Genomic DNA, 19,963 nt, shown 5'->3' on the forward strand with positions numbered 1-19,963 from the left:
TATATATATATATATATATATATATATATATATATTTTGTATACTTACTGTAAAAAGTCAAAGTCAATTGTTGAATGTTCACTTTGTATAAGAGCCCAACAACCCCAAAAAAAGTGTGATAAAAGAACAAATTTATTTACTTGAAAATACAATAAATTAATCTCATTTTCAAGTACATAATTTACATTATTGTATTCTTGAAGATATATATTTAACCATGCTTTTTGTAATTGTTCATTAGGATATAAAGAATAATCAGGATTATCAATACCTAAAATTAAATACAATAATCAGTAAATGTTATTTATAGCATATAATATTTATAAATATTATAATATAATATATTTTAAAATATTATAACATTATAACATTTTTAAATATTAAAAAATAGAAATATACATTTACAAATAAGAATTAAGAAAAAATTAATCATTTGCAAATTTATTTATATTTTTTATCTTTACTTGATTTTTATGCAAGTATATTTAAAAAAACTTATTGTTTATTGATATATAAATTATTATTTATTTATATTAGTGCCAACTTATTTATTTTAGAAGAATATAAATAAATTTGTAAATGATTAATTTGTTTCTTAATTTTTGTTAGTATATTTTATAATATAATTTTTAAATATGTAATTTTTTTAATTCGCATTAAAATATTTCAACTCGCGTTGAAATATCTCGCGAAAGATTGAATCTATCAAAAAAAAATTCTTATAAAAATTATTTAATATAAAAAAATATATTATAACATTATATTTAATCTTCTAATATTATATCAATTTATCAAATAACATATTGAAATTTATCATATTTAGCATTTGAATCATGAGAAAAATTCTGAAAAAATTTATTATTATTTAAATATTTCTAAATATCTATTTTTATATTAAATAATTAAATGTTTAAAACAAAATTATTTTATATATTAATAATTATATATATATAATTTTACAATAATTTTGCAAAACAAAAAATTTAATAAAAGTGAATATTTTATTAGAATAATGAAGGAAATATAAATTAGATTAATAATTGTTTTATACATAATATAATATAATATAATATATACATAATTATATACATAAAGATCATACAAAGAAGATATAAATTTTTTTAAAATAGACATATATAATTTTCACTGTATTAATTGATGCAGATTGTTCATTTTTGTCAAAAATAAATTAAATTATTTATTCTAAAAATTAATTTAGAAAATATAATTTAAAATTTGTATAAAAATATAAGGATATAATGTCAAAATAATAATTATTAATATTTTTTTTAATTTTTATACATCAAATTTTAAAAATTTCAAATTAAAATATTTTCTAAACTATTAATTTTTAATCCATCTAAAAATTATATTGATTCTAAAAAAAACATATCATTTTTATATGATCTCTATATGTCCAAAAAATCTATTATCAGTATTAATGTACATATAATGTACAATATATATAATATTATATAATATACATATAATATACATATAATTTATGTATAATTTAAATAATTTTTATAAGAGCATTTTTTTGATAATTTTATTCATTTTCATAGGAAATATTTTAATATTATAAGTTAAAGAAAATATTCTATATATATATTTATATATTTTATTTATATATATATTACCAGCAAATTCAGCAAAATGATTAGCTATGTCAAAAGCTTGATAGTTATATGCAGTATATTCAAAATCAATAAATGTAACTGTATTTTCTTTTTGATTGTAAAGTATATTTCCTAGAAGTAAATCATTATGAGCAAATACAATATCATTATTCAAACTTATAAGTTCCATTTTTAATACTTGATAATTTTGTTTTAATATTACAAATGGCTTTATGAGTTTCTCAAATCTAAAAATGATAATAATAATTAATCTACATATAATACATAATTAAAATATTTTAAACTTTAAAATACCTTGCTTGTTTAATATCATCTAAAAATTTTTTTGGCATAATTTCCATAAATTTTTCTAATTTGTTCCAAATGCAAGCTTCTTTGGATATCTCAACATCTTCAGGTTTAAGTTTATGCATTTGAGCCATTCTTTTAGCAATTAATATATATATTTTAGGATCTCTGACTGTTTCTATTGTAAGTATATTACCTTCAATGAATTGATAAGCTAAACCATTATTAAATGTAGCATAAATGGAATGTGTAAAACCTGCTTTATTTAATATCTATTTAAAAAATCAATTTATTGATAATTATTTTAATCATATATACTTTTTTTGTCTAAATATTATACTTACTCGAATATTTCTTGTTTCATCTTTTCGATTAATAAGCAAATCTGTTTTATGTCCATAAACTCTAATTAAAACCATTTCATTGTAATGTTCAGCATACCATACTCCTATAAGTTTATTTGTTATTCCATCTGTAAATATCTAAAAATAAAATATTATTTAAATAAATTTTTATTTTACTTTAATAAAATATAATAAATTAATAGATTATTAAATAAAGATTAATAAATTAGTATTTATAATATATATATATATATATATAGATTAATATAATTCTTAATGACTAATGTAAAATGATTATATATTTAATAGGAAAGACATTAAATATTTTAAATTTAACAATGAGAAAAAAATAAATATATTATCAATATATTTAAATATAATATATATAATATAATATAAGATAAAAAAAAGATTCCTGAAAGAAAATGAAAACATTTGATAATCATAATGTATAATAATTATAATATAATGTAAATAACAAATTTAAATAAATCAAATATGAAATATTATATAACATAATAGATACAATTAGCTTAATTTTTTTTTTTTATTATTCATTATTGTTATTATTTATATTATTATAATATCAATCTAAATAATTTTGAATTAAAAGTTATATAGTCAATATTAATATTTTTAAGTATAACTTTTAATTAATTAATAATATATACTTTAAAAAAAACATACTTTAAAAACTATAATTTTTAAAAATTACTTATTTAAAAATTATAAGTAACATCAAATCTTTGTAAATACATGTATATCCATATAAAATGTAAAAAATCATTATACAATATTATATTATATCTTATAAATATTTTACCTTAAAATGTAAATTATTTAAAGGCCATGTTGGTCTAATTTTCTTAATTATCTTTTTAGCACCATCAACAATTTCATTTTCTTCAACTACTATATCAAGATGAGGTTCTTTGCATAGTTGATCCATAATAATATATTATCTATAATAAAAAATTTATATATTTATATATAACAATTGTTATATGTAGCAATATGTGTCACTTATAAATCAAGTAATTCTATAGGATCATTACTAAATAATCATGAGAATATTTACACTATTTCATATATATATTGATCATAATGATATGGTTGGCAAAGATAAACTAGAATATAATAAAAATCTTGAATTTTCTATTTTAATGATTTCATTATGAATTTACATTTATGGAATTTATTCATTAGTTATTTATTCAATTTATTAAAAAGTTTTATATTTATAAAGTTTTATATTTATAAAGTTTTATTTCATATATCTTTATATAAAAATAACAATGGTAAAAATATTTTATTAAATTATTATTAAACATTATTTATTATAATAAAAATTACGTTAAATAAATAAAATTATCATAAAATTTTTTATTATTAAAATTGTTTATTTTTTTTTTTTTAAATAGAAAAATATAATTTTATATTCTCTTAAATACATTTTTAAAAATTTTTTAAATTATTCTTATATTATCCTTTATATTATCCTAAAATTTATAATATGCAAAAGAGTAATAACATCTTATTTATCTGAAATTATCAACTAACAAAAAAAATATTTATAATTTTATTTTATTTGGTATTTTATATATAAGTTAGAAATATTTTATATATAAGTTATTCGTAAAATGTATATAAATTGTTTATATATATTTTATATATTATAAGTTTATTTATATATACGAAATTTAAATTATTTTTATACAATATAGTGATAAAGTTTATGCAATATTATACCAATCTTGCAATGACAATGATATATCTAGGGATTATTACTAAAAGAGATTATTACTAAAGAGTTGTAGAATTGTAGAATTGTGAAGGAATTAATAGCAATAGTTAATTTATTTTATTATACAAAATATTTATTAATGTAAAAAAATATTAAAAAGATTGAATAAAACAAAATATCCTTTAACATATTAAAAAAGAATAATACATGTTGTAAAACATTAGAAATAATATTTTTTAAATGGAAAAAAAATTTAAATTTAAAATTTTTTGCTTCAAATATTTGTGATTGATGGTGTCTAAAATATACAAAAGAAAAATCAAATTTAATTACTTTCTCGGATAATCCGAAATGAAATTTACCTTTATACGAATACATATATAATAAATTTATATAATACAATATTATTTATTTATATAAATAATTTTAATTGTATATACCCTATAAAATATCACGTTTTTGTTCATCAGAGAGTAATAATAATTCAGAATACGAATGTGCAGTGTAAGTGAAGAGAATAGCTGAATTAAAATAAAATTATTTCATAAATACTGTTTTATAAAATTTTTGCAAATGAAGTTGAGAGATTTATATAAAACATATTTTTCAATATTTAATTCAATATTTAGTTTAATATTTTAAATTTGTGTGTAACCTATATGTATTTGTATATAACTTATAAATTTAATAATGACACTGCTGCATTTTGCTTATATTAAAAAAATATGAAGTTGAAAAAGATTTTTAAAGACAATTCATTCATCATTTGTATTTATTACTTGCTATTTCCTCAACATCACGTTTTATATCTTTTATATTTATATATAAATAATATAATAATTAAACGTGATCTATTTCATTTTTTGTACAACTTTTATACTTCTACATTGCACTTTCAAAATTCTATAGCATTTGAATAATATTATTATTACAAAAAATGTCAAAAAAAATTCCACTTAGTCAAAATGAAATACAACCTTCATTTAAAGGATTTCTTGAACATATAAATAATAAACGTATTATACAATCAAGGTATGACAAATTTTTTCTTAAAATCACTTATAATATAATATATATATAATTTAAGTTTAAACTTCTATTTTTATATTATTTGTATCTTAAATGTTTTAATTATATTTAGAATATAAATATATAATAAAAATGTAATAAAAAAGTATAATGATGATTTATAGCACTCCTAAGTTATCAAATACAAATTTACTAAATGAAAGTTTAAATTGTATATCTAAAGACTGTAAGTCTTCTAATACAGAAAAATTAAAAGAAAATATTAAAACATCCATTATATCTATTGTAAGTATATCTTTAATATATGTAAAAGATATTATTTTATAATATAATTGTATATTTTAGAATAGTTCTGATGATTCAACATTCATTGATGTTATTAAAAGTAATATAGAAGAAAAAGATTGTAGTTTAGAGGAAAATTATCATATAGATTCTAAAGAAGAAAATTCACAGATAAATGAAAAACGACAACTTATTAAATTTGGATATACACAAAAATCAAAGATTAAATTTATTCATTCATCAGATAGTGAAGATGATAATAAAATAAAACGAACTTTAAATTTAAACCGAAAAAAATTTCTTAATAGTAGTGATGAAGAACAAATATCAAATATATCATTTGAAAAAAATAAATCATCACTTAATGATGTATCTTTACAATCATCTAAGAATAATAATGAAGTAGAAATACAAGAAAAAATTTTAATTGAAAATGATAGTCCAAGAACTCCCAAAAAATGCTTAAAAACCAAAAGAAAAGAAAATATTATAATATCAGATTCAGATAGCAACAGTCCTAGTTTTAAACATAGTCCTAAAAAAAATCCAATAAAAAGATGGATAGGACCAGATTTCAAATTAAATTTGAAGTCTTTAGGTTTAGGAAAAGAATTAAATTCATGGATACAACTTGCAAAAGAGAAACCAATAATGTCTTCAGTACCAGTAAATATTAATATGATTTTATTTTTTATTGATAATATTATTTTTAATAAATATTAATCATTATTATTATTAAATATTATTATTAATTTTAGATTACAAAAGATAAATTGGAAGATAGATATAAACATTTAAGAAATTTTCAAATAGAAATTCTTGAAAAATTTTATACTGCATTAGATCAAATACCATTACCAGTATTAGAAAAATTTCCACAATTTAATACACATACATTTCAAGATTTAAAAATTTTATATCAACATGTTAAAGCAAAGATACGTCTGGTTGAAACAAAGTTAACACATATTGAATATGATAAAAATCAAAAACATGTTCAGGAATTATCTGAAATTACAAATAAATACATAAATGATTCACCATTATCTAAAACATCACAATTTTCAAATCAACAGTTAGTAATTTCTGATAATGATAGTTTCAATGCATCTAATACTAATTGTTCAGATGTAGGATCAAGTTATACCAATATTATAAAAATGAAAAGTACAATTTCACCAACAATAGAAGATTTTGCTCAATCATTACAAAAAAATAATGAATCTTACATAAAGAAAAAAGAGGATATAGATTCACATATTTCTCTTCAAGATGAATCAAATGATTCTCTAGTTCAAACGAAAAAGAGTATATTTCAATTGAAAAAACCTATTAAGGCATCTGTGACTTCTGAAATTTCTAAACAAATAGGAGAAATATGGAAAAAAGAAGAACAATCCAAAGTAGCTAATACTAAAACAATCATTTCTAATTTCAATATTAGTTCTGATAAATTAGAAAAAATTGAAAATAATGAAAAAAATATATATTCTGAAGAGAGAAAAAAAACTGTTCAAATTCCTCAAAAATTAAAATATGAAAATAATCAAAATAATTTGAATATAAAGGATGCATCATATATAAATGGTAAATTTATACTTTTATTATATGTATATACATATATATAATTATTTATTTGTTATAGATAATACTTCATATTCATATTCACAAGATATAGTTGATTGTTTGACTCAAGAACTTGAGCAATTTCCTGCATTAAGTACAGATTGTAATATAAAATCAAGTTTTAAAGGTAAATTATAATAATTAAGAACTTATTTTTTTGTTCTTTTTATTATTGTAAGTTTTCTATTGTTTTTTATTTTTATTTTTTTAAAGAAACTGCTACACAAAGTACTAATAATACTACAAATGAAAAAAAACAAGAGAAAGATAAATTAAATATCCAAATGGGTATTTTTACTGGAAGTTATAAAAATGATGGTGTCAGTGGTGAATTTGATGGATTAACATATCCTCATTCACGAGAAATGTTAAAAGTAAGATATTTTATTTTTCAATATTATTTTAAAAATTTATATCTATATTTCTATGAAATATTTAACATAACGTTTAAATTTTTTTATATCAAATATATTTTTTAAGATTTTCCGACAAAAATTTGGATTATATTCATTTAGACCAAATCAGTTACAAGCAATTAATGCTGCAATTTTGGGATTTGATTGTTTTATTTTAATGCCAACCGGAGGAGGAAAATCATTATGCTATCAACTTCCAGCACTTTTATTGCCTGGAGTAACAATTGTAATTTCACCATTAAAAAGTCTTATTCTTGATCAAGTTCAAAAACTCACTTCTCTTGATGTAAGTTCTTTAAATATCATATTTTATCTATATATATATTCATTAATAATATTGTAGATTCCAGCTACACATATGTCTGGAGGAATAACAGATAGTCAAGCATTAGGAATATATAGAGAACTTTCAAAAAAAGATCCAGCTCTTAAATTATTATATGTAACACCCGAAAAAATTTCTGCATCTCCAAAATTTTGCAATATTTTATCTTCATTATATAATAGAAGATTATTAGCAAGATTCGTTATTGATGAAGCACATTGTGTTAGTCAATGGGGACATGATTTTCGACCTGATTATAAAAGATTGAATTGTCTCAGAGAAAATTATCCTAAAGTGCCAGTCATTGTTTTAACTGCAACAGCTACACCAAGAGTTAGAAGCGATATATTACATCAATTACGTATTACTACACCTAAATGGTATATAATTTGATTTGAAATATATTTAACATACGAAATTTTACCATTTATATAATAAAATATTTTTATTTTGATTAGGTTCATGTCAAGCTTTAATAGACCTAATTTAAGATATAGCATTATCGCAAAAAAAGGTAAAAATTGTTCAGATGAAGTAATAGGTATGATAAAAACAAAATACAAGAATGACTGTGGTATTGTTTATTGTTTATCTCGTAAAGATTGTGATGATTATGCAATGCACATGCGAAAGAATAGCATTAAAGCATTAAGTTATCATGCTGGCCTTACAGATAATAATAGAAGCGATATTCAAGGTCGATGGATTTCAGAAGAAGTATGAAAATAAGTAATAAAAATATTTTTTTGTAATTACATAATTTTTTAATTATAAAAAATTTTAGATCAAAGTTGTTTGTGCAACAATAGCATTTGGAATGGGTATCGATAAACCAAATGTACGATTTGTAATACATGCAGCTTTACCAAAATCTATCGAAGGTTATTATCAAGAAAGTGGACGCGCTGGTCGTGATGGAGAAAATGCAGATTGTATTTTATTTTATAATTATACTGATATGCATAGGATTAGAAAAATGATTGAACTAGATAACTCAAATCCTACTATAATAAAAACTCATATCGACAATTTATTTAAAATGGTATCATTTTGTGAAAATAAAACAGATTGTCGCAGAACACAACAATTAAATTATTTTGGTGAAATATTTGATCGAGAACAATGCATTGCTAACAAAGTTACATCATGCGATAATTGTAGAAGTAAAGTAAGTTTTTTTTTTATTTAAAAAAATAAAGTTTGTATTAATTAAATTATTTAAATATCTTATATATATAAATATTTTGTATATAATTTTTTAGGATACTATTACTATGTTAGATGCAACAGATGATGCAAAACAGATTATGAAAGCTGTACGCGATTTAAATAATCAAACAAGAAATTGTAATCTTACATTAGTACTTCTCACAGATATATTTAAAGGAAGTGATATCAAGAAAATAAGAGAATTGGGTATAAAAATTAAATTTCAATATATTATATATATATTATCTCCTTGTGTAATATTAAATATTTATAGGTCTTAATAAGTCCCCTTTATATGGTCGAGGAAAATCGTGGAATAGAGCTGATATTGACCGTTTATTACATCATATGGTGCTTAAGGAATATTTACAAGAACAAATGTACATAAACAATGAAATTGCTTGTGCTTATGTAAAAATTGGACCAAATGCCGCGGAATTCATGACAAAAAAAGATATAAAAGTAGAATAATATATTCAATTTATTTTATTATTTAGTTTAAAAGTGAATTATAAGAATAAATTATTAAAATATAATATTTTTTAAAATAGATAATGCTTCCTATAAAATCTAGTAATAGTACTACTGCTGTAGCAACAGTATCTACAATTACGAAAAAAATTGATAAAATACTTGTGGAATTACAAGATCGATGTTACAAAGAATTAATGGAGATAATAAGAGGAATTGCTGGAGCACTTGATGTTTCAGCATCATCGGTTATGAACATGATTGCAATTAGGGCAATGAGTCAAATACTTCCAGATAGTGAAGAAGCTATGCTACAAATTCCACATGTAACTAAAGCAAACTTTGAAAAATATGGAAAAGCTTTATTAGATATTACACAAAAATATGCTGCAGAAAAATATGGTAAATAAAATGTTTAAGTAAAATATTTAAGTTATATAAATTATATTTATTAATATTATATAAATTATATATAATATGATATATTTTAATAATATATATTAATTTCATAATATATTTATACTATGATTTTTAACAGTATTGTTGAGTGAAGAAAAGGAAGAGAGTAGTGATGATGATAATGACGATACGTGGTATAATGATACTCCTACATTTTCCGGTAAAATTAACTCATTTCGTGGTAAAAAACGTAAAGGCAAAACTACTTATCGTAATACAAATAAAAAGTTTAAACGAACATCAGGGTATATATTTATTTATTTTGTTTAATATCATATTAAATATAATGATATATTATATATTATTTTTTGATAATTCTTATTTTATTTTTAGTACACAAAAAAGAAAAACAACAACAAAAGCAAAATGTACGACTACAAATTTAAACAAAGGACCGGGATTAGTAAGCTTAAATTCAAAGAAATAATATAAATAAACATACATAGATAAGATTGATATTTAATATGTAATATATATGTATTTATAACAGCATGGTATTCCATGTAACTTAGATAATATATTTATATTAATTTGAAATTGGCATTTCATCATAAAATAATGCAATAGTATTATGTTTTTATAAGATAAATAAAATATGTATATATACACAATTTTATAATAAAAAATATTTTTAATAATATTGATTAATATATAATATATAAATAAAAGATAACATTATAATTATATATTTTTATAAATTCTATAATTGTAAATATTATATTTATAATATAAATACTATTATATTTTTATATGTTTATAAACAAAAAATATCCTAAAAACTCAAATAATTTTTTATATTATCATAATTTTATTTTTTAAGATTAAATTGAAAATTGAAGCTATTAAGTACAGTTACTAAGTTCTATATACTTATAACTCAGGTTGCATTATTCTTGCTTGACGGTCTTCATTTTTGATATGTTTTTTTAACAAATCCATAACTTCATTGTCAAATTCAGGTGGAGTTGGTTTTGCGCCTGTAGCCCAATAAAATATATCCCAATCGTTGGTTGGCAAATTGATAAGATGATCATATAATTGAAGTTGTTTATCATCAAAATCACATAAATATTTTTTAGCAAATGTACTTAAAAGAAGACCATTTTCTAACATGCCACGTTTGCGAGATTGATACAATAATCTATATTATATAAAAATAAAATATAAAAAAACAATATTAAATTTTAATTTTAATAACATTTTATTTATTTTATATATTACCGAGCTTTTTTTATATCTTTACTTTCTTCATTACGTTTTACATATAATGGTATATTTGGTTCTTGGCTTTCTGGATGAATTACATCTTGAAAATCATCTTTACAATATATACAAGTTATTGAAATACGTCGTAGAGGTACTGGTTTAACCTTGAATTACGTGTTACGAATACTTTAAATGTTTAATAAGATTTTTAAAAATTTAATAAGAACATAACTATTGTTTTAATAATAACATATTATTATTTATGCTTACTATTGATATCAGAGATTTTACAAGAACATTCATGTTTATTTTTTTTATCTTTTGCTATTACAAAATTATTATTTTTGATGAGGTTAAGTAACTATATTTTCACAATAGATCACCTGATAGATTAAACATAATTTTATATTACTTATATATATGTATATAAATAATTATTAATATTCATTTATTTGGTTATTTTCATTTATTTAACAGTTTTAAATAAAATATAATTCATTTTGAATCATTAATATTATTAAAATTAAAATGATAAGGAATTTCGAATTTTTGTTTTTGTTTTTTTAATAACTAATTGAAATATTTATTTTTATACTCATAATTTAGTTATTTTATTCGAATTTAGTTCAAATGAAAATGCATTCACATATATTAATTTTTAGGTTATAATATATTATATAAATATTTTCTTATTTATTGAAAATATATTTTTCCATAAATTACATATTTATTCCATACTTATTTATTTCATCATTTTCGAATTTATAAAAAAATTAATAATTAAATAAAATAAAATTAATAATTATTTAAATTATTAAATTATATTTTATATAATCATGATTATAAAAAAAATTATTAATTTAGCAAAAATTATTATTTCCTTTGTCAAATTTTCTAAATTCTAAGCTGAAAGAAATATATCTAATTAACATTACAGATTTATAAGAATTTAGAAGATTGAGAACATAAATTGATCTTAGGTTTTTGATCTGTCCGTCAAAATTAGGAGGAGATAATTTCAAATAAAATTTTGAATTTTTGCTATTCGATATTTTTATTTATTTATTTATTTAAAATGCTCCAATTTACAAAAGATTTCACACCTGTGATTCTCAATATCAATTATTTATTAAGTTGCTTTAGAATTTCTTGTTAATTGCAAATTTTTTTTTGTATTGCAATTTTTCTTCTTCAATGTTCCGTCAAGTATGTGAAGACAGAAGAAAAATTGTCATATAGGATTAATATGATGTACATGTGCAAAAATATACTGGAAAGTAATTCCTAAAAAAATGTATGATCTTAGAATGCAAAGAGATAAAATATATTTAAAATAAAAATATATGAGAAATTTTTTTTTCAAATATCATACGTACCTTAACCGAAAATTTTAAATTGATCTGATTTAATAATTTGTAATAAATTAATTTTAAAAATTCTTTGAGAGAATTATCGGATTTTGATTTTCTCTTTGATTGATTGTAGCATAGCAAACACTTAAACATTAAATTTAAACTTAACTTAAAATTTAAATACAAAATAATTTATTCGCTCAATAAATTTTAAAAAGTTTGTTTATAATTTTATTTATTGATAGTGATTGGAACTAGATTCAAGGAATTGATTTATAATATTAATAAAGCTGAATTCACGTGATAGCATAATATTGAAATAAGTTTTTAATTGAAACTTTGAAACTTTGAAAATATATTTACATTATATATAAACAGAAAATGAAGTAGAATTATGTAGGTTAGCAACACTGCTTTTAATTAACTAAGCGACACTTTGTATTCTTATTATTCTTTTTTTTTTATGATAATTAAAGTATATGATTGACGATAAATTTTTTATATTTATTTATGAATATTTATTTAAATGCAAATTGTTTATTATAATTGTTAAATAATAATTATATAAATATAAATATGAATTTAAGAAAATAAATAAAATAGTTTTTAAACTATTACAAATAATTGATTATATTTTGTCAATGGATAATAAAATATTAAAAAACATTAAAAATGATAATGAAAATGAGATAAATGTTAATGTAGATCAAAAAAATTTAAATAGTTTTATAGATGAATGGAGTGTTTGTGATGTATTTAATACAGATGAAAATAATGGGAAAACACAATATTTTGATGATAATGAAGAGAAAAAAGAAAAGAAATCATCAGAAATTACACAAAATACTTTAAATTTTTCTCAGAATGAAATAAATACTCATTGGCAGGATAATACATTTTTGGATAAAATGTTTTCACAATTTGATTCATATAATGAAAAAAATGTTTTAGAATGTTCTACTCAGGTAGTTGGATAATTTAATATTTCTATATTTGTAAATATATTTAATGTAAGATTCATAGATATAGTATTAAGATTTATGTGCATATTGTATTTTTTTAAAATAGGTTATTCATACATCAAAAAATTGTTCTGAAGAAACATATGTTACAGAAGGAATGAATTCAATACATTTATTAAAGAATAAGCAACAGGATGTGAAATTTCTTAAAAGATATTCAGTTAATTATAGTAATATTATTCCAAATAAAATATGTTGTTTAGATAATGAATTAAAAGAACAAAATATAAATATTAATACAAGTTTAAACAATGATACATTTTATGGTTTATCAAATAAGATAAAAGAACTTTTCTTAAAAATTAGAGGCATTAATACATTATATCGTAAGTATTTAATTTATGATAAAATAAAGTTCATTATTAATAAATTTATTTTATTCATTATAATTATATCAATTATTTATCTTGTTTTAGAATGGCAAGATGATTGTTTAAATTTAGATGCAATAAAGAATAGAAAAAATTTAATTTATGCCCTTCCTACTAGTGGAGGTAAAACATTGGTTGCAGAAATATTAATGTTGCAAGAACTTATATGTAATAAAAAAAATGCAATATTTATATTACCATTTGTTGCAATAGTACAAGAAAAAGTAAGTATTAATACCATGCAATGTAATAAAATTTATTTATTAATCATTATTTATAATAATTATTATAATAATTAATCAAAAGGAGTATAGAAATATTTTTAAAATTTTTAGATTCAAGCAATGACACCATTTGCACTTGAGTTAGGTTTTTTAGTTGAAGAATATGCAGCAACAAAAGGAACTTTTCCTCCCAAAAAGCGTCGTAAAAAAAATAGCATATATATATGTACTATAGAGAAAGCATTAGGTTTAATAAATAGTTTAATAGAAGAAAAACGTCTTCATGAAGTGAGTAAAAATTAGGAGATCTGTTACTAAAATTTTACTCAAATATTAAGTTATATTAATATATTTTAGATTGGTATTATAGTTGTTGATGAATTACATCTTCTTGGAGAAAATGGAGGAAGAGGTGCTACATTAGAAGTTCTTTTAACAAAAGTACTTTATGTTAATGGTAAAGAAATTATATTTATAGAAATTAATATTATATTTATATTTAATATATGTATTATTAATTATAATACATTCTTTATTTTAGATAATATTCACATTATTGGAATGAGTGCAACAATAGGTAATTTAGAAGAAATAGCAACATTTTTAAATGCAGATTTATATACTGGAAATTTTCGACCTATTGAAATTAAAGAATATGTGAAATGTGATGAAAATATTTGGTTAGTTGATTTAAAAACAGAAGAATTGTTAACAGATGTAAAAAAAATTAATTATCGTGTAAGTTAATGTTTTTCTATTTTTTCTGTATTTATAATTATTAATAATTATTAATATTTAATAATTATTCATTTGTTTTAAAAGTATTCAAAAGATGCAGCAATTATAGATCCTGATCGAATAGCAGGTCTAGTAATGGATATAATTCCAGAACATTCATGTCTTATATTTTGTTCTTCTCGTAAAAATTGTGAAAATGTTGCTCTATTATTAACTAAAGTTTTACCTAAGTAAAAATTTTTTTTATGTTTTTTATGTTTTGTATATGTTCTTATATATTATTATAAATCATATCAATTATATATGATTATTTATAGATCATTACAAGATTACAAAAGGGATAAAAAACAAAATTTATTAAATGCACTTAAAAATGAAGAAGGTCTTTGTCCTATCTTACATAAAACCATAAATTTTGGTGTAGTCTATCATCATTCTGGTCTTACATCTGAGGAAAGACGATTATTAGAAGATGCTTTTAAAATAGGAACACTTTGTGTAATATGTTGTACATCAACATTAGCAACTGGAATAAATTTACCAGCAAGAAGGGTATATTTTATTATTCGTTTTAAATAGTAATAATTATTGTTTATTTTTATAAAAAATATATTTACAATAAATACATAATAGGTAATATTAAGAAGTCCGTATATTGGCAATCAGTTTTTAAATTTAAGTAGATATAAACAAATGGTAGGAAGAGCTGGTCGTGCGGGTATGGGAAATATAGGAGAAAGTATACTTATATGTAAAAATAATGAATTACAAAAGGTATATATAATAATAATATCTATTTATTATAATTATTATAATATTTATTATAATTAGAATATATATATAAATAGAAAGTATATTTATTATTAATAATATTTATTATATAGATAACAGAACTTTTAAAATCTAAAATGGATGATTCTTTAAGTACATTACATATAGATAGAGATAGAGGTATAAATAATTTAATTTTAAGTGCTATATTATTTTCTATGGCAACAACTAGATATGAATTACACAAAATAGCAAAAAGGACATTACTTAATATTCAACAAAAACGTTTAAATGTAAATATTAAGCAAATTGTAGATGAATCGATAACTGAATTTTTAAAAAGTGGTGTAATAAAAATAAAAGAAAAAGAAAGAAATGTTAATATATTAAAACCAAATATAAGTGTTATGTTTCCATCACAGGATATATCTTCATGTCCTACAACTATAGAAACAAAAAAAAAACGAATAATAAAACTTACCAATAATTCTAAATTAGAATTATGTAGTCTTGGACGTGCAGCTATGAAAGGTAAGAATAATTTTATTATTAAATAATTAATAAAATATTTCTTTATATAAAATTATTTTAAATATATGTATTTTATATTGAAGGTTGTATTGATATGGAATGTGCATATACATTATATCAGGATTTAAAAAAAGCACAAGAACATTTAATTCTTCTTGATTATTTACATTTATTATATCTTGTTACGCCATATAATATAATATCTCAAATAAAACCAATAGGATTTATTTATTATGATATGGTAATTTTTGATTTATAATTATTTATAATTTAATTTAATATATTTTATAATTTGATTAATATTTAATCATTTAATCATTAATAAAAATATTGTAATATTCTTATAAAATTTAGATAATTAAATTATCAGAAACACAAATGAAAACAGCTAGACTTTTAGGAATTAATGAAGTAAACATAAGTAAAATACGTGATGGATTAATGCCTAAAGTATGTATATAAAATTTAAATTATATATATTAAATCTATTTTTATATTTAAGTTATTTTATACATAATAGAATGTAGAACCAAGAGTGATTCATAGATTTTATGTAACATTAATACTGTATGATTTGTGGAATCAACATGCAGTGTACAAGATAGCAGAAAAATATGATATAAGCAGAGGTATTGTACAAAATCTTTTAACTGCTGTATCATCATTTGCATTTTCTGTAATTCGATTTTGTCAAGTTAGTAAATACATTATTAAAATATTGTATGATTTATAAAATCAGTATATAAAATTTAATTAGATTATTATTTCAGGAATTAGATGAATTTTGGGCATTTAAAGATTTATTAAATGTATTCAGTAAAAAATTATCTTACTGTTGTCCCTTAGAATTAGAAGCATTAATGGATTTACCTTTAGTTAAAATTGTAAGAATATTTTTCATTTATAGAATAAAATAAAATAAAATAAAAAAATAAGTTTGAAACAAATTATAATTGTAATATTTCATTTTATAGAGTAGAGCACGACAATTATATAATGCTGGATTTAAAACAATACAAACTATAGCTAAAACTCAACCAATACAGTTACAAGAAAAAATTCCATATTTAAGTAAAAAAGTTGCAATACAAATTATTGAGGGTGCTAAAGTAAATCATTTAATAGATTATATTTATTAATGATGTATCATATTATTAATATTAATTTTATTACATTTAATTATATTTTACAGTTACTAATAGTGGAGAAAATAGAAAATCTACAGGATGAAACTGAAGATATTTTAGATGGAATACACATGAATACTTTAAAAGGATTTTAAATTATTAAATTAAAATTAAAAAAAAAATAATCAAATTTAAATTACTCAATTTATATAACACAAATATTTCATATATATCAATATTTATATAATACAAATAACATGTATTTTTTTACATAATTTAATTATAAAATTTTGTTAATTATGTATAAAATAAAATAAATTATTATTTTTAAATTTTTATATATTGTGTCAAACAGATCAATGTGTTCTAAGAATAACACATTGTTTAAGCAGGCACATATATTAAATGTCCAAAATGTAATTGATTTCATTTGAAAAAAGTATGATATCAAAACATCATGGCACAATTTCTATAATATATTATTATATAACAAAATATAATAAATACAATATAATATATATTATATATTGTATTACAATATAATATATAATAACAAATTATTTATTAAAATGCATTGTTTTATAAAATATAAAATTACAATATTAAATTATTACTTAATTTCTAACGTTTTTTATATAAACATGGTTTTAAAGTTATAAGAGGTAACTTATTTTTATTACTAATATCTCTTTCTTTTTTAAAATCTAAAAAATAAAATAAGTTATGAGACAAATCTTTCCAAGTATTTTTGAAACCATAACTATTTATTACTTTTATAAAATCTTCTATATGTTCAAATCGACTTTCAACTTCAGCTATTTTTAAAATTCCACTGAAAATGATTTTTTTTTTATATATTTTCTTTATATTAAATATTAATATATTATTATTTTTTGTTTTTACTTATACTCACTCTTTTTTAAGAACTCTATTTGCTTCTATAATGTAGTCTTTAAGATTGGTTCCCATCAGAGATAGGCAAAATACAACAATATTTACTCCACTTGTTAATAATGGGGTATGTGCTATATCACAAGCAGTTACATTTTTATTGAGAGAAATAAAATCAAAAGAATGTACTTTATGAGGAACTGTAGCAGCAAGTCTTGCTTCTCCACATCCAAAATCAGCAATTATATATTGCTTTGGTCTATAACATGATTAATATATATTTATGGATTAATATAACAATTAAAAATTAATTTATAATTATAACAATATGTACTGTATATACTAACATTTTTTTTATCGAAGATATTATAACATCAAGGGGATTTAAAGGCCATTGTTCGATTTGCTGTTTATATCCTTCATGATATGCCTTAAATGCATCAGGATCATTTTTGAAATATTTTTTAGATTCTGAACTTTCATTATTATAAAGTGTTTCATTCAAATATCTGAATCTAGAAGCTCTTAATTTAGCCATCATTCTATCTCTTAAAGATTGTGGTTTTTCATTTACTTTTCTTTTTTTTCGTTCTTCTTGTTCATTATCTTTAGAAAATAATTTTTCTAAATTATGTTGCTTAGGAGATATTTCAGAATTATTTTTTTTTGAAGAATCTGAAAATTTATTCTTATTTTGTTTTACTTTCTTTTTTAATGTTGAACTTAAGTTTATTACTTTATTATTTAGTTTTTGTTTTCTTTTTTGTTTTTTTCTTGATATCAAATTCAGTTTTGTTAATTTGTTATTTAGTTGTTTTTTTTGTAACATTGAATTTAATTTTGCTGGTTTGTTATTTCGCTGTTTCATTTCAGATTCTGTATGTTTAGATTTTATCTTTTTTATAAATTTATTATTATTATTAATCTTATTTTCAATTTGGTCAGAAATTTTATTTTTTTCCTCAAGATTTTTTTGATTTTGTTTTTTATCATTAATTTGCTGTTTTTTTTTATTTTGAACTTTTTTGATTAATTTACTTTTTCTTTTATTTTTAGTATCTATTACTTTTATTATGTCAGAACTTAAAAAATTAATAGAATTATGATTTTCATTATTCTTATATATTTGTTTGACTTTTTTAGACAATTTATTTTTTGTAGATTTATTTTTAAATTTTAAATTTTTATTTTTAACAATTGTGGGTTTATGTTTATCTTCATCATCTGTTAATTTTTTTTTCTATAATATATATATATATATATATATTTATATATAATGAATATAATTTGATAAATTGAATAAATTTTATATATATATGATAAATAGTTTTGTTTACAAAGCATATTAAAATAATTTTACATATACGTATATCATATAACCTATTATTACTTACCTGACATTTCTTTTTTTCACTAATACTTTTATCGGTTTTCTTTGCATTAGATATATTTTTTTTCATTTTTTAAATTATTTTATATAATCTTTTTTTATATCTAATTATGAATATTAAAAAAAATACTCTCTATTTTTCACTTTTTGTGGTGTATGCATTCATATACATGACTGTCATTATTAAATTTTAAACAAATGAATGTTTTATATTAATTTTATATATGGAAGCAGCTTTTTTTATACAATTTTATACTACTATTATTATACAACAAAAAATTTAGATATAAATTTATAAATATGATATAATTTCTCTCTTTTCTAGTATTATTAAAACAAATTAAAAAAATTAAAAGAAATTTGATTAGATAAATAGATAATTAGTATAATAAATACTAAAATTTATATATATTAGATATGGTTATATAAGCAATGATTATTTACATATATACTTATATATACGATATGAGACAATAAATGAAACAAAATCTCAAAATTTGAATA

General features: G+C 19.4%; 5 protein-coding genes across 11 annotated transcripts; 2 read left to right on the forward strand and 3 right to left on the reverse strand.

Moving 5' to 3' along the window:
- Positions 1–7: 7 nt before the first annotated feature.
- On the reverse strand, positions 8–3,405 carry LOC102673354 (ethanolamine kinase). 2 transcript variants are annotated; one of them, XM_006624789.2, is made up of 6 exons: positions 3,331–3,405; positions 3,096–3,234; positions 2,273–2,410; positions 1,935–2,200; positions 1,641–1,867; positions 8–271 (listed from the first exon to the last, which is right to left on the reverse strand). In XM_006624789.2, the coding sequence occupies exons 2-6, from the start codon at positions 3,219–3,221 to the stop codon at positions 45–47; spliced, it is 984 nt and encodes a 327-aa protein (XP_006624852.1). In that variant the 5' UTR covers positions 3,222–3,234; positions 3,331–3,405; the 3' UTR covers positions 8–44. The 2 variants fall into 2 exon arrangements, with proteins under 2 accessions (XP_006624852.1, XP_006624851.1); XM_006624788.2 differs by lacking the exon at positions 3,331–3,405 and having other exon boundaries at positions 3,096–3,283.
- Positions 3,406–4,504: 1,099 nt separating this feature from the next.
- LOC102674103 (Bloom syndrome protein homolog) lies at positions 4,505–10,474 on the forward strand. 3 transcript variants are annotated; one of them, XM_031514715.1, is made up of 17 exons: positions 4,905–5,048; positions 5,210–5,330; positions 5,391–5,495; positions 5,547–5,996; positions 6,089–6,917; positions 6,976–7,083; positions 7,170–7,330; positions 7,437–7,658; positions 7,716–8,077; positions 8,156–8,414; positions 8,482–8,629; positions 8,765–8,865; positions 8,960–9,113; positions 9,181–9,368; positions 9,458–9,779; positions 9,916–10,081; positions 10,170–10,474. In XM_031514715.1, exons 1-17 carry the CDS (start codon positions 4,954–4,956, stop codon positions 10,261–10,263), a joined length of 3,885 nt encoding a protein of 1,294 aa, XP_031370575.1. In that variant the 5' UTR covers positions 4,905–4,953; the 3' UTR covers positions 10,264–10,474. The 3 variants fall into 3 exon arrangements, with proteins under 3 accessions (XP_031370573.1, XP_031370575.1, XP_031370574.1); XM_031514713.1 differs by adding an exon at positions 4,505–4,520 and having other exon boundaries at positions 4,926–5,048; positions 5,391–5,996; positions 8,482–8,865; XM_031514714.1 differs by having other exon boundaries at positions 8,482–8,865.
- Positions 10,475–10,506: 32 nt separating this feature from the next.
- LOC102673835 (succinate dehydrogenase assembly factor 2, mitochondrial-like) lies at positions 10,507–11,633 on the reverse strand. Its single transcript, XM_006624792.2, has 3 exons — positions 11,313–11,633; positions 11,058–11,206; positions 10,507–10,977 (listed from the first exon to the last, which is right to left on the reverse strand). Exons 1-3 carry the CDS (start codon positions 11,343–11,345, stop codon positions 10,707–10,709), a joined length of 453 nt encoding a protein of 150 aa, XP_006624855.1. The 5' UTR covers positions 11,346–11,633; the 3' UTR covers positions 10,507–10,706.
- Positions 11,634–12,813: 1,180 nt separating this feature from the next.
- LOC102673703 (helicase POLQ-like) lies at positions 12,814–17,347 on the forward strand. 4 transcript variants are annotated; one of them, XM_006624791.2, is made up of 16 exons: positions 12,814–13,359; positions 13,463–13,742; positions 13,833–14,011; positions 14,123–14,299; positions 14,369–14,468; positions 14,553–14,749; positions 14,834–14,979; positions 15,067–15,301; positions 15,383–15,523; positions 15,634–16,051; positions 16,135–16,292; positions 16,406–16,501; positions 16,572–16,745; positions 16,822–16,935; positions 17,026–17,160; positions 17,244–17,347. In XM_006624791.2, exons 1-16 carry the CDS (start codon positions 13,036–13,038, stop codon positions 17,331–17,333), a joined length of 2,964 nt encoding a protein of 987 aa, XP_006624854.2. In that variant the 5' UTR covers positions 12,814–13,035; the 3' UTR covers positions 17,334–17,347. The 4 variants fall into 4 exon arrangements, 3 of the variants coding, with proteins under 3 accessions (XP_006624854.2, XP_031370577.1, XP_031370578.1); XR_004151682.1 differs by lacking the exon at positions 17,244–17,347 and having other exon boundaries at positions 16,645–16,745; positions 17,026–17,103; XM_031514717.1 differs by lacking the exon at positions 17,244–17,347 and having other exon boundaries at positions 17,031–17,103.
- A 429-nt stretch (positions 17,348–17,776) lies between these two features.
- LOC102673576 (ribosomal RNA-processing protein 8) lies at positions 17,777–19,529 on the reverse strand. Its single transcript, XM_006624790.2, has 4 exons — positions 19,464–19,529; positions 18,417–19,309; positions 18,092–18,328; positions 17,777–18,010 (listed from the first exon to the last, which is right to left on the reverse strand). The coding sequence occupies exons 1-4, from the start codon at positions 19,527–19,529 to the stop codon at positions 17,800–17,802; spliced, it is 1,407 nt and encodes a 468-aa protein (XP_006624853.2). The 3' UTR covers positions 17,777–17,799.
- Positions 19,530–19,963: the final 434 nt, after the last annotated feature.

The sequence above is a fragment of the Apis dorsata genome, unplaced genomic scaffold (genome assembly GCF_000469605.1).
Source record: "Apis dorsata unplaced genomic scaffold, Apis dorsata 1.3 scaffold_1124, whole genome shotgun sequence".
NCBI lineage: Eukaryota > Metazoa > Arthropoda > Insecta > Hymenoptera > Apidae > Apis > Apis dorsata.

Coding starts and splice junctions, on each gene's coding strand:
- LOC102674103 (XM_031514713.1), top strand. CDS start 4,954: ATGTCAAAAAAAATTCCACTTAGTCAAAATGAAATACAACCTTCATTT. Junction 6,918..6,975: donor GGATGCATCATATATAAATG/GTAAATTTATAC, acceptor TATTTGTTATAG/ATAATACTTCATATTCATAT. Junction 7,659..7,715: donor AAAAACTCACTTCTCTTGAT/GTAAGTTCTTTA, acceptor ATAATATTGTAG/ATTCCAGCTACACATATGTC.
- LOC102673354 (XM_006624789.2), bottom strand. CDS start 3,221: ATGGATCAACTATGCAAAGAACCTCATCTTGATATAGTAGTTGAAGAA. Junction 2,201..2,272: donor ATGAAACAAGAAATATTCGA/GTAAGTATAATA, acceptor TTTTTTAAATAG/ATATTAAATAAAGCAGGTTT. Junction 272..1,640: donor TCATTTTGCTGAATTTGCTG/GTAATATATATA, acceptor ATTTAATTTTAG/GTATTGATAATCCTGATTAT.
- LOC102673835 (XM_006624792.2), bottom strand. CDS start 11,345: ATGAATGTTCTTGTAAAATCTCTGATATCAATA. Junction 11,207..11,312: donor TAAAATCTCTGATATCAATA/GTAAGCATAAAT, acceptor ACGTAATTCAAG/GTTAAACCAGTACCTCTACG. Junction 10,978..11,057: donor AAAGATATAAAAAAAGCTCG/GTAATATATAAA, acceptor TATATAATATAG/ATTATTGTATCAATCTCGCA.
- LOC102673576 (XM_006624790.2), bottom strand. CDS start 19,529: ATGAAAAAAAATATATCTAATGCAAAGAAAACCGATAAAAGTATTAGT. Junction 18,329..18,416: donor ATATCTTCGATAAAAAAAAT/GTTAGTATATAC, acceptor ATCATGTTATAG/ACCAAAGCAATATATAATTG. Junction 18,011..18,091: donor AATAGAGTTCTTAAAAAAGA/GTGAGTATAAGT, acceptor AATCATTTTCAG/TGGAATTTTAAAAATAGCTG.
- LOC102673703 (XM_006624791.2), top strand. CDS start 13,036: ATGGATAATAAAATATTAAAAAACATTAAAAATGATAATGAAAATGAG. Junction 15,524..15,633: donor AAAATAATGAATTACAAAAG/GTATATATAATA, acceptor TTTATTATATAG/ATAACAGAACTTTTAAAATC. Junction 16,746..16,821: donor CTGTAATTCGATTTTGTCAA/GTTAGTAAATAC, acceptor TTATTATTTCAG/GAATTAGATGAATTTTGGGC.